Source organism: Meleagris gallopavo, chromosome Z (genome assembly GCF_905368555.1).
Source record: "Meleagris gallopavo chromosome Z, MGAL_WU_HG_1.1, whole genome shotgun sequence".
NCBI classification, from domain to species: Eukaryota; Metazoa; Chordata; class Aves; order Galliformes; family Phasianidae; genus Meleagris; species Meleagris gallopavo.
The window spans coordinates 28,034,179-28,048,192 of record NC_139435.1 but is presented as its reverse complement, the minus strand read 5'-3'; the positions used below and the strand labels follow the sequence as shown (position 1 = coordinate 28,048,192).

Sequence of the window (14,014 nt, the reverse complement as noted above, 5' to 3'; positions counted from 1 at the left end):
TACAGTGTCTTACAGCTTTGGTGCTTTGCTGCTTGTCATAAGTAATGTGTTCTGTCACATCCATTGTGCGAGGAGCACTATAAGGGAAAACAAAGGGAAAATGGCATATTAGAACTTGAGAGAATACTTCAGGAGTTGCCCTGGGGAAAGGTTCCATCTCTTTCAGAATTGATAGAACTTTTCCAAGGGCATCTCCTGAAATCTAGGCAAAGGATCTGCCCACACTTTAATCTGAAATGATATGTCATTGGAGTTGTAAATAATTTGTTTTAAGTAGTGAAGATCTAAGTCTTTAGTCTACCTTTACAGGAAAGTACACAATACTAAATCTCACTTTTCTCATTTCCTTATTCTTATGATTCTCTTAGAATGTCTTAAAGTTTTCATCAGGTCAAATGTAGCTTGCAGTGTGGAGGTGTGCCACAAATGAGTGCCAGCACTCAAACAGTAGAGCTTTTTGCCTCTGCCTCTATTTAGTAGCCTTGCTTACTGCTAAAATACAATTGTATTTTGGGTCTATAGTGTATCTATTACACTCAATTATCATTAAGTGCTAGGTTTCGTTGGGATAGTATCTTAGATCATGGCTTCTAAAACTGTTCTCTCATTCACTGCTCGGTATGGTGGAGCACAACATGTTTTTTAATTAGGGAGTTGCAGTCAGTCAGACGTTGGTCAATTGCCTTAAAACTGTTGATGTAAGCTAAATTTCTGGTAGTTTTAATTTTGCTGTGTTATATATGTGAAAATGTTATATGTTTAAAGGAAATCTAAAATTGTACCCTATGTTACCCTAGTGCTTTTTATTTCCCCTGAGGTATGCTAATTTGTTAAGAAGCCATTTGTCAATTGCTGTGTTTTTTTACTTGGTTTTGTTTGTTTGTTTTCTGTAGTTTATCTGAAAAGTTAGGAAATAAGGAACTGTTTTAAATGAGGAACTTAGATTTTTTAAAAAGTTAGAAAGTGTTATTTATTTTTGTGGGTTTTGTGTGTGTGCATTCTGATGTACATGCCACATATTTTTAAAAAATTCATCTTGCTGTGCTTTCTCTGTGTTGCATTTGATAATTAACATCCTTCCATTTTAAAGCAGTGTGAATAAAAAGTAGCATAAAAATCGAATGGATAGGAAAATAAATTACAGGAGAAAAAATCAGATTAAAATAAAGACTTTCTGCTACGTTGCTAATACTATGGTGGTTAAGATGCAGCAGAAGTTACCGCTAGTCAGTAGACAGCTATAACTCTGAAGTAGGGTGTGCTGGCTAGAAACATTTTCCTTGTGATTGTACACTGTTTTTACCTCCTGTTTGCTGAAAATTTGGACTGTACATATAAACATAACAGTTCATTTGAATTTAGACATTTAGACAATTAGGCATTTAGACATGTGCTGTACCTAGCAAATGAATTAAGAAATGCAGAATAACACTTTCTGTCATGATAAGTACACAAAATAACTATCATTTTTTTACATTTTGAATCTTTTTTTTTTTTTTTTTTTGATATATTTTCTGATTTATCAGGTAAGATCAGATGAAGTTGCAGTGGGAATGGAAATTTCTTTGCTGCCATTTAGATAATTCAGATAATAATTTATTTAGACGTCTGGAGTCACTGGAGTTTTCTTGTGTGAAAATGCTAATTAAGGAGCTCAATAAATCAGTTCTGTGTATTTGACTCTTTTATATTACCACACGATTTAAATAGTCTTTATGATTTGTTGCTATTGTTTAATATGAAACTGTGACAGGATTACAGATACTTGTATCAAGTAGTGAACTTTTTTTTGTAGTTTTTGCAGATGTTATTTTGAATCTAACTTTATGGTTAACATGTTTGTAGTAAAAGGAATGGGGCTGTGACAATGTTAGTCAATTCTAGACACTGCTCTATGTTTATGTTAGAACACAGATCACCTGGAGGAAGCATAAACACTTACAGATTTTGTGTTTCCTGAAATGCAAAACTGTATTTAGTAGCACCATTGGATTTGAATCATTACTTGCAGGCCTGATGGTAAGTGTCTTTTGAGGGAGAAGAGAGGCTGGAGCCCAGGATTCCCATGGTTAAGTACATAAAGTTAAAATGATAAAAGGCAGGGTTTTCCAGAGTAGAAGGCACCAGACTGTCCCTGCAGGAAACATCAGATGAAGGTGAGAGGAAGGATAGTCAAGTTCACGATTAACTAGGATTTGTAGCAAAAAGACTGAAAGTTGTATTGTTTTACAGAGATGTGTAACAAGCTTGTGTTCTTGACTTCATAGTAAAAAAAGATAAAAACCTCCTTTATAAAGGCTTTGGATTTTTCTTTTTTCTAATGTTGTTCATAAAGGTTTCAATTAGGCAGCTGTACTTCCCGTCACAGATCTTTATCTCTATTTTCAAGCACTGAATATCTTTTAAGCAGATAAGTCTTGGAAGTGCAGAATGCACACTGAGGCTCTGTGCAGCCCTTAAATCCATATCAGCTATGGAAATCTGTATTTGGGAGTGCACCTGAAGACTTGAAAACCCACTCATTCAGATCAGAAGTTTTTAGAACTTCAGACATGAAATAGTTTGTGGGATCAGAGAGGAATCCCAAAGGATTCCTGTTGGGCTAGGGTAGAACAATATCTTCTGTGTCTGCTGTTGGTTTGTTTTTTTTTTGAAATTTGGAACGGGCTGTTGTTAAATTTGCTGTAGGGAACACAAGTATCCAAAGTAAGGGAAGAGTATTTTCTTTTTTCACTGATTTGCATCATATTACTTTAAAAATACAATGTTCCTATATGGCAAAAATAATGCAAATTGGCTAATTTACTAAATGAGTTTTTAAAACGTTCTCTCTGTGTATAGTAAAGAAATTGGAAATATTACCATCTGTTGGTGGTAGGGGCACTGTGTTACTACAAGATTGTGCAAGGATTTTACTGGGTTAAATTTTCATTTTTTAGCTTGAGTTAGGCTTCCTTTTCCGTATTCTTCTCCCTTCTCATTCCTTCCTATACTCCCCAGTGAAATATGAGGGCTGCTCCAAAAGTAATGACTCCTATTTTATTATATTGTCCAACAATATTAGAGGCGGATGTTGGTGGTACGGCAGTGGAACTTGCATCTTTCCTCCAATATTCTGTTGCATGTTGTTGCCGTGTGATAGATGACAGCAGAGGGGCACTCTGACAAAATGTCATCTGACATGGATGCGCTTATGGAGCAAAGCTGTGGAATTGAATTTCTCCATGCAGAATTCATTGTTATTCATAGACACCTACTGAATGCTTATGGAGATACAGTGGATGTGAACACAGTGAGGTAGAGTATGGTACATTTCAGCAACGGTGACAGCAAAACTAGGTCACTTCCATTGGTGCAGATTTTTATGAGCATGACATGCAGCCTCTTCTTTGTCACTGCCAAAGATGCATACCTATTGGTGTTGACTGTGTTGAAATCCAGTATTTAGTAGCTGAGAATTTGCTCTATCAAATAATTTTATTGTAATCTGTTGTGGTTTCCATGGAAATAAACAGGAGGCATTATTTTTTGGAGCAACCTATGCATATATTGTACTTGAATATCTTTGGATGTAAGGAGCTTTCTGTTATACTTGTTTGCATTATATTACTGTATTTATATTAATGTACATGCAAACAAATAATATAATATGAGAAATCGATGTTTGCTATTAATTTAAACTTTAGATTAAGAGATCTTTGTTGTAAGTCTTTATGGAAATGACATAGTTTTAATAGACCTGCTTGTAATCTTGCACCTGTTTTTATTTCAGCCTATGTTCTGTATTGCTATGCAGCTTCTATTATAATGGATCTAATTCTCATTTTCCATCCTTTCTCCTAAAAACTTGATTTGTATTTTAATCACTTCCGTAATAGTTTCTTATTACTTCTTTCTGGTTTACTTGTCTCTTTAAAGGCACTCATAGGAATCCAAAGTGTTGGATTTGGAGTCTGAAATAAGGTTTTTCAATTCACTTTTACATTCACGCAGTTTTGCATATTTCTGAGGAGAAATTGAGATGTACAGTTTTTGAAAAAACAGTTGGCTAGTTAGTTGCACACTTTGAAGGAATATAACAAATTTTAAGCTTCAGATTTTTAAAGCTTTCCACAGAATTACTTCCCTGCTATTTCTATTTTCTACATATCATTTCCATATTTTTGTCCTATACTTCTGTTTGTCTTAGCTCCTTCAGTATCTCTTCAGTGCTACCTGTACTAGGTGTATTCTTTTTCACAACTGTTTTCTCTTAACTTCGCGCAATTTTTTATGCCTTTCCTGGAATATAGACTAGTCTGCCAATAAATGTTTGCTAAGATTCTTCACCTATGCCACTTCTATCACATATATTTCACAATTCTAGATGCGTAGATATGAATTCTGCATCAAACGTATGAGTAGGTAGTCATACATTTAATGTGGAAGATTTTCGTCTTAGAGATACTGCTGTGTATTCAGAACATTTTGTAGTGCTTTGGATTTTGATCAACCAGAGTATTTTGAAAAATCAGGCAAAACCTTAAAAATCATCTATTCCAACTCCCCTCCAAATAAACAGGGACATAGTAATGAAATAAATAATGGAGATGAGGACATGCCAGTTAGTAAGAATTATTATTTTTTCTTAGGATATTGTATGTTTATTTTCACCTCATTTATTTGCAATATTTGACAAGAGAGTCTGGGATACCATTCCATGATATACTTCAGTTTGGTTGGATTCTTGTAATGGAAGTTCAAGCTGAAGTCTTACAGAATAACAACAAAAAGTTTGCGGGCTGACATAAGATGTTCACCAGTCTTTTCATTGGTTATAGGTAAATGCTCAAAGATATAATTGATAAAGAGGTGTCATGAATGATTTTGTTTTATGCTTTACTACCAGCCATTCTTCCTGACTGTTCCATCCCAGTCTTCTAATAATGCAAAGGCTAGCTGTTGGTGGATAAAAATGCTCAGAAGGACTTGCCAAGGGTAAATACAAGTGTTTGGCTTGAAGGACATTAGACTTTAAAAAGTAACGCTTAAGCTTTTTCAAAATGAAAGCATATTCTATTACAGATGTGGTTGCATAGTGTGAGTGATCTCATTTATTCCTTTTTTTCATCAAAGTTGCCACTAAAGTTCTGAAATACTACAATATGGCCCATAAATTGATTAAGAAGAGCATTCAGTATTAACCAATCTTTGAATTGAAGAAAGTTATTAATCTCTTTTCTTTAGGTATCTGATGTCCAAAGCAGCTGCAGATCAACTCCCTCTCCATGTGACATCACTAGAAAACGCTAGACTGGTGATGTCACATATACCACAGAACCCCGCTGCAGAATGGAGCAGGCCTATTAAGGGTAAGGTAAGTTTTCTCCCTCCACCACCACCCCTTTTCAACAATATTGCATGGTTTTATAAGATTTCTAATTTTCTTAATTTTATATCCTCAGGATATAAAGTAAAGACTAAAGAAAATCTTATAAAACTGCATAATATTGTGGTTGTGTGTGTGTGTGTTTATTTAAAAAACAACAACAACAAAACAAAAACAAAACAAAACAAAACAAAAACCTCCCCTATAAAGTTCAGTCCTTACCCCATATATCAGTATCCTGGCTCCAGTCTGCTTTGGGGTTCCATGATATGGAGTATGCCAGAATAGTGTATGTTGGGACATCACGGAGAGTGGAGTCAGCATTCCCTGGCTGCTCTGGATGTCAGAAACCTAATTTTAAAAGGTAAGTTTTCAGTTCAAAATGTGTTGAATGTCTCTGTGTGCACATATGGAAACATTCAGCACATTTCCTCAATTTTTTTTGTATTTGTATTTTAAAATTTTAGCTGTAGAACGCAGGTAGGAGTTACATCTTGTGCTTGTCCTCTATCTAGGCCATTTAATCTCCATTGTTCTCAATACCGTTGTGTTTCTGAAGGAAAATACAGGGTTTTGCTCATCACAATTTGAAAGAAAATAGTAATTAGCAGTTCAGATTAATGTACAGAAGCAGTGCTATGGGGAATGTGAATTACAAGCCATACAAGAATATAATTCTGCACACATCCAAGTTAGCTACTGGATATTTCTGCCTAAATATTTGGCTTGGAATGTAGACTGTACAGGCTTAATGAAACTTAAAATTAGTTCCAGTAGACTGAAGGGGAACAATTTCTTCACATATATTAAAAGCAATTTCTTCATTGACATTGAGAACTTTTTCAGGCAAAGACTATCTTGGGTTGATGTGATTGAGTATTTTTATTTCATGTCTACTAATAAAGCCCAGTTGGATTTCATAGACACAGTAAGGTGGTGCATCAAGATCTGCATATCTACATGCCAGCCATTTATGAGAGAACTGAACTGTGAAGCTGTAATAGCTATTTAATTGTATAAAATCTTCTGCTCCACTACTTCACTCGTTGTTGAATTTCATATGCAACTACATTTTTATATCTTTGAGTATAAAGTTCTTTGCTGTTCTGTGCTGGTAAGCACCTTTTGTACCCTGAGGTGTTGCATTCTATTTATTTGTTAATCTCGTTACTACATCAAGTCATATTCAGAGACTTTGTCTTTCATTTTAAGGAGTCCACTAGTCAGGGACCTCTGAAGGTCTCCCTACCTTGAAAAAGCACTATTACTATTTATGCAGCAGATCAGCCAACGCCTGATAAGCTGAAATCTGAAAGCAAAATGAAATGGAAACTCAGCAGCTTTTCTGGGACAAGATGTTCTAACGCTGTAGGTTTATGATGAAAGTATATCTTCTAAATTCCAACCTAAACCTCCTAAGTTTCAGTTTGTGGATGTTTTCTTGCACTTATACCATTTAGTGTAACTGAGAAGAGTTTGCAACATACCTATTTGTAAAGGAACGTTTATGTTCTGTAGAAAGTAGGCTGATACATATTGCTGAAGTGAGAGTTAAATTATAGCTTCATCAGTCATTGATTAGCTTTTTACCTGGAGAAGAACTATTCTTCTAGAAGAATAGGGCTATGTGTTGTGTTTAACCCAGTAGGAAGTGAAGCACCACACAGCCCTTTGCTCCCTCCCTCCACACAAGTGGAGTAGGGGAGAGAATAGAGGTAGAGGGGAACGTAAAACGTATGGGTTGAAATAAGGACAGTTCTACCAAAAAGAAAGAGAACAAAAAATAAAACGATATGCAAAAAAAGTGATACACAGTGTGACTGCTCACCACCAACTGACCAAGGCACAGCCAGTCCATGAGTAATGGTACTCCCTGCCCTCAGGGAGCTCCCCACAGTTTCATTCTGAGCACTGCCCTTACTGCTTCTGAGGGAAGGATATTATAATTTGTATGTGTTGTGTGTATGTCAGAGATTTATTACAAACTACTAAACCACAGTAAGAAAAGCAAGTAGTTAAGATACAGGAAAATAATTAACTTTAAAAAAAAATTATTGTGTTGGTACACAACTGTATTAAAAAGATTTGGAAGCACGTGTGGAGTTTCCTAGAGATTACACTTAATATTCACTACAATTTTCAGTAAAAACCTATCCATAGTATTGTGTTTCTGTCTTTTTATTTTTGAAGTAAGGAGAAAAGTGGCCTGTAGTAACAAGACTTTTTTGAAGTGATAATGAAGGCAGTAACATTCTGAGGTTTGTTCTTCACTAAGCCCTATACTTGTGTCAGGCTATTTGATGCATGATACTGTTATCATTTCAAAGTTGACTCAATGATTCAGCTAGTATTTATCAGGCTCATAAATGCTCCCTTTTTTCTTCTTAAACCAAGATCTCACTCTTATTTAAAAATAAATTAGTTTCGCAGAAATTGAATATTTCCTGTGAACTCTGTAGTTGTTCTTAGTATAACTGTTCTTATTTTATACTGCGTTTTAATACATACCATTTTTTACTTTATTGGATGTAGGTACAGCATTTCTGTACCCTGATAGTAGTGGCATAATTCATATTTTACTTCAGCAAAACCCACCAAGAAAGTATAAAATTAATCCGTTTTAAAACTTCCTCTAAAATGTTTTTTATATATCACAGGAAAAATAAATCTGTGCGCATAATTCTTTCATACATTAGGAATTAATTCTATTTACTGCTGGTACTAAGAGTTGATACCTTTTTTAAGCTGCAGTATGCACAAGAACAGTTTTCTGTTGCAGTGCTCAGTGGCAAGTTTTATGCTGCATTGTGTTGTGTGTGCAAATGTGGCTGGCCAGAAATTGAAGAATGTAGAACGCAGTTTCCTAGCTTGTCTGTGGGCTCAGCACTAAGAGTTACATTGTAATGTGGCATAATTTCCTACTTAAAACCTTTTGATTTTTTTTTTATTTTATGAGAATGAAAGAAGAGCTGTTCATTTTGTAATATAACACATAAATTATTACCTGTAAAAATAACTATGATACCTGATCTCCAAATAAGCATTCAGCCTGATTGATCTTGCTGCACTTTGGAGAGATCAGCTGAAATTCACAGAAAGGAGTTACTCCATAATCCATAGAAATACCATTATTGCAGACTGCTGAAAAGTAGCCAAGTTGACATTTATGTTGTCTTTCCTGCCATAGGTTTCTTTGTATGCTGGACTGCAGGAAGCCATTAAAGATAAGAGTTCTATTGGAAGGAAAATATATGTATAAAAGAAATAACTTCCCAAGTGTTACTTCTTTTTCATGCTGAACCATAATCTATTTACTGTCTTAACATTTTCTCAGACAAGTCAAGAAAGAAAATTCTCATTTATGTAAAATGCACAAAATTTGTAGAGTGGCAGAAGAACTGAAGAATACCACATCCCTTTTTATAGCTGCTTGTATGTCACAGAATCATAGAATATCCCAATTTAGGCAGGATTATCCAAAATTCAAATCATATTTCTGAGAGCACTGTCCAGACACTTTCTGAACTCCTGAAGTCTTGGTGTCATGATCTCTGCACTGGGCCATTCCTGACCACCCTCACGGTAAAAAAACTTTTCTAATACCTAACCTGACCCTTCCCTGTTGCATCTCCGTGCCATTCCCTCAGGTCCTGTCTCTCTTACCAGAGAGCAGAGGTCAATGGCTGCCCCTCCACTCCTGTTATGAATAGGCTGCCACGAGGCCTCCCTCAGTCTCTTATTGACTGAACTAACCTAGGGACCTCAGCTGGTTCTTAAATGTCTTCTCCTTTAGATATTCCACTATCCTTGTTGCCCTTCACTAGTTTTACGACCTCATATTGTGGCACCCAAAACTGCATATAGTTCTCGAGGCTGCAGCAGTGCGGAGTAGAGTGTTAAATTCACTTGCTTTGACCAGCTATCAGTGCTGAGCCAAATGCATCCTAGGATATAGTTGGTCCTTTTGGCTTCCAGGGCACACCGAGGTCATGTTCATCTTGCCATCAGCTAAAATCCCCAGATCCCTTCCTGTGGGGCCGCTTTCCAGCCTTTCTTACCCCAGCATTTGCTGGGGATTGTCCTATCTCAAATGCAGAATCTACCACTTGCTCCTGTTAAGTTTCACACAGTGAGTGATTGCCCGTCTCTCTAAACTGCATTGTCAAGGGATTCAACAGCTCCTTATTTAGTTTTGTCTGTAGACTTACTATACATTAAACTCCTGCATCCAGGTCGTTTATAAAAATGCACAGGAGAACTAGCCCTAAAATGGAGTCTTGTGGAACTCCGCTAGTGACTGGCTATCAGCATGATGAAGTCCTCTTTAACCCTTTGAGCCTGACTCATCAGCCTATTGCCCAGCTACTGCATTACAGTAACTGTATGCTGGACCTTTTATCCAGTAGGATATTGGAGAAACGTATCAAAAGTTTTTCTTAAATCAAAAAAGATTACATCAACTGTCATCCCTTAGTCTGCTATGTGGGTAAGCTTGTCATGAAAGGATATTAAGTTGGTTAAATAGAACTCTTCCCCCCCCCACGAGCCTGTGTTGGCTATGACCAATAACTGCGTTGTCTTTCAGGTGTTTTTCAGAAACTCTCAGAATAATCTTCTCCATAATTTTACCAGACACTGAAGTGAGACTGACAAACCTGCAGTTACTGGGGTCGTCTTTGTAATTCTACTTGAAAACTGTGACATTTGCCAGCTTCTAGTTTACTGGGACTTCTCCAGATTACCAAGACCATTGACAAGTGATTGAGATCTTGTGGTGACGTCAGCCAGCAATTTGAGGACCCTGGGATGTATTCCATTGTGCCCCATAGACTTGTATACATACAGTCAGAGCAGAAATTCCCAACAAATGCAGGGTTGACTGGGAGTTTATCATTACTGCAGTAATCATGCTCTACCTCAGAGCCCATCATCAGCACCGAAGGCAGAGGTGAAAAATGCATTAATTGTCCCTGCTTTGTCTGTGTCCTTATTTGTGAGATGACCATCCTCATCGTGTAATAGACTGATGTTATGTCTGGTCCTCCTTTTTGTACTTACATACTTTAAATACCCTTTTTGTTTTGTCTTACAGTACCAGCCAACTTCAGCTCTCATTGATGTTTGGCTGCATTAATTTTTTCCATGCAGTGGCAAACAGCAGCTCTGTAGCTCACCCATTTCACCTGATGTTACTTCCAGTGTCTGTACATTTTCCTTTTCTGTCAGAGCTTGAGAAGAAAATCCCTGCTGAGACAAGCCAGACATTTATCCTACTTAAATGACTTCTGATGCTTTGGAATTACCTCCTGCCCTCTTAGAAGAGAGCTGTTAAAAAGCAATCAGCACCGATAAATCCCTGTACCTTCAGAAGCATACGTCCAGAGGACCTGGTTAACTAGTTCTTTAAGCAACCAGTAGCCTACTCTCTCCATATCCAGCACTGAAATCTTGCTAGAAAAATTCAGTCCTTTGTGTAATTAAGTTAGAGAATTATTGGGAAAAATTCTTAGGAAGGAGTGTAGATTTAATACTCTTTAGAAGGGTGTTTGGCACTATTACAAATACTGTGATTTCTTCTCAGTATTGCACTTTCCTTATTTAAGTGAATTACAGCAGAAAATAGAATCATAAAATGTTACAGAATCATAAAATACAAAAAGTCCCGAGATGGAAGGGACCTTGTGGATGATAGAATCATGTCGGTCACTCTGAAAGTCATGCCTCCTGTTTATTTCCATGGAAACCACAACAGATACAAAGAGCACTGTAACACTGTGTGAAAGAGAAAACTTTCAGCTACGAAACAGTCAGAACAGGGTCACCACCATAAGCAAAGCATTTTTACCAGTGATAAATAAGAGCCTTCATGCCACACTTGTAAAAATCTGCATGGCCGTCTGGAACATGGCTTGTCTTTAACCTCACTGTCACTACTGCTGAAATGGACCATCCACCACCTCATGTGCTCACATCTGCTGTTCAATCTCCACAAACATTCTCAGCAAATGTTAATGAATGTCAGTGGGTGGAATTTTTTCTGCGTGGAGACACTGGATTCCACACTTCAGCTTCATACGCACTTCCATGTCAGACGCCATTTTGTCAGACAGTCCCTCTGCTGCCATCAGTCGCACAGCAACAAAATGTAATGGAATATTGGTGGGATCATGCAACCTCTACTGCCATATCACCATCTGCCTCTGATGTGGTGGGCCAACAAAGCCAAACAGGAGACATTTCTTTTGGAACAGCTCTCATAGGATGGCTTGGGTTGGAAGGATCCCACGGGAATCATCAACTCCTGGCTTCACACGGGACTACCTGAAATGAGACTGTATTTCTTGCTTTCCAAATATTTCTTGAACTCCAGCAGCATGAGGCTGTGACCACTGCCCTGGGCAGCTTGATCCATGCCCACCATTCTCTAGTGGACAACCTTTTCTAACCCCCACCTCATCCCTCTCATCTCTGTGCCATTCGCTGGGGTCCAGTTGTTGTCACCAGAGAGCAGAGCTCAGTGCTGCCCCTCTGCTCCCCTCATGAGGAGCTGTAGCTGTCATGAGGCCTCCTGTCAGCCTCCTCTACTCTGGGCTGGACAGACCCAGGAGCCTCAGCTGCTCCCCCTGCATCTTGCAAAATATATTTTTCTCTGAATATGTTTTATCCTCATTCAGCCTTTCCAGACTGATCAAACATGAAGTTTTCATGGAAGATCATAAGAGTACTGAATGAAATACAAAATACAAAAATATAATGCAAAAACTGTTTTCTTCCTAAGAACTATAGTAAATTATCTTTGCAAGTAAAAATATAAACGATATCATTTACATTAAATGAAATTATTGTAAGCTTTACTGTATAAATTTAATCATTGAAAATGTAATTATATGGTTGGCTTCCCTAACTGGAGTGGGCAACTATACATGTTAGTTACCAACAAAAGTAATTTTAAATGCATAGTGTGTTTGTAGGGTTCTGTTTCAATTTTAATTTTAGCTGTAAAAAAACGAACATCTTTACTATATTACTTTTTTAAGTAGGACATTATCTCTCTGTGATAAAGAAAATATAGAAATACTCCTTTGTCTTACATTCATAAGAGTAGAAAAGGCTGTGGAACTTATTAATGTTTTCTTCAGATTATTTTCTTTCAGTACTGTATTAACATGTACCAGGATTATTGTAGGACTGATGCACAATAACAAGATTCAGATTTAATGCAATGATAAATAGATTATATTTATGTTTGCAGGGAAGATGGTACCACCGAAAACAAGCGGTAAAGGAATTGCATGGTACGTTGATACGACTGCTTAATGAACTGTTACCATGGGAACCAAAGCTAATGAAAGCATTTCAGAGGAACAGGTAATTAGCTACTCTTTTTTTTGTTAACAATGGTGCATGTAATAAAACAAAAACAGGACAAAATTCACCTTTCGTAAAATAATAAATATAGTTGATCTCTCAAAGAAACTAAGTAAAGAGAAAATAGGGGGAGGCATAGGCAGTGCTTTAGTTCATAGGTTTTTTTGTATTCCAGACCTAGTGTCTCTTAAGTAAAGTTAAGGTTAACCCCAAATATTTTTTTCTCTAAAATGATCTAAAATCTTTAATCATGCCTAACTTGATAGTTATAACACTATAAAACATGACTTGAATTGCTGTTTATTTGATTCATAAATGGATGAGGGCTTACTATGGCACTTTGTGTCTGACTACATACTGTCTTAACCTATCTAAATGAGTTACTGATGAATTCTCTGCAAAGCAATTCAAAGCAATTATTAAAATGTCTCCATAGAGCTGCAAGTTTAGAATTCATCTAGAATGAGATCTAACTGAGAAATATCAGACAAGTAAGGAAAAGTGTTAGCAGCAGTTAAGATAGATGTGTAGCATCTAAATTCTAAGCCCTGGGGAGTCTTGATAGTGCTTTTATATGGTCATTTTGTCTTGAATTGTGATGCCACTGTTGTCTGTTAGCTGTAGAGTTGTTGCTATAATCACATAACTGTTTTGTCACATAGACACTGAAAGAGTAGATAATGATTTAGAAGCATGTGTCAAATGCTAGGGAAAGTTGGGCTGCTGCTAATATGTTAAATATGAAGGAAGCAACTTAAATAGTTATATGGTGCAGAACTAATTCTGAAAATGTAATAGGTATTACATTAGAAAAAAAACAAAGCAAAACAGTAAGAGTTGGTTCCTTAGTTCATGGGCATCATACATGAATGAAGACCCTTATTTGAAATCTAGAATGTTGTTAAACATTTTACTTTATATAATAGCCCAAAGTGCAAGTTTTGCTCTTTTCTATTCTTTTTGAGTTTCTGTTCATTTTTTTAACTGTTCTTTTCTGCTTGTGTGTAACAATTCAGACTCCTTCGGAAATGTGTCAGATGTATTATTAAAAGAATTCCATTTTCCAGAGTACAAGCTCTCTAGTCACTCCTTTGTGTAAATTATCCTTCATATAAATTCTATTGTGGAATAGGTTTTGTCAACTTTTATCAACTGTGGTGCTCAGGTGAGTGGCCACATAATGTGGAAGCAGAAGTATCATTTGTAAGGTATATTCATAGAAGTACTGTATATGAGTAGGTCTGAGCTGTTTTTATAAGTGATCTGGATGGCTGAAGT

At 36.6% G+C, this 14,014-nt stretch overlaps 1 protein-coding gene across 3 annotated transcripts in view; it reads left to right on the top strand.

Annotated features, from left to right (window-relative positions):
- Positions 1-14,014, top strand: part of BRD10 (bromodomain containing 10) — a 60,724-nt gene that overhangs the window by 36,052 nt on the left and 10,658 nt on the right. For all 3 annotated transcript variants that reach the window (XM_085214436.1, XM_085214435.1, XM_085214437.1), the window contains exon 7: positions 12,621-12,736. In XM_085214436.1, coding sequence (XP_085070562.1) covers positions 12,621-12,736 — 116 coding nt within the window. The remainder of the gene's footprint in view (positions 1-12,620; positions 12,737-14,014) is intronic.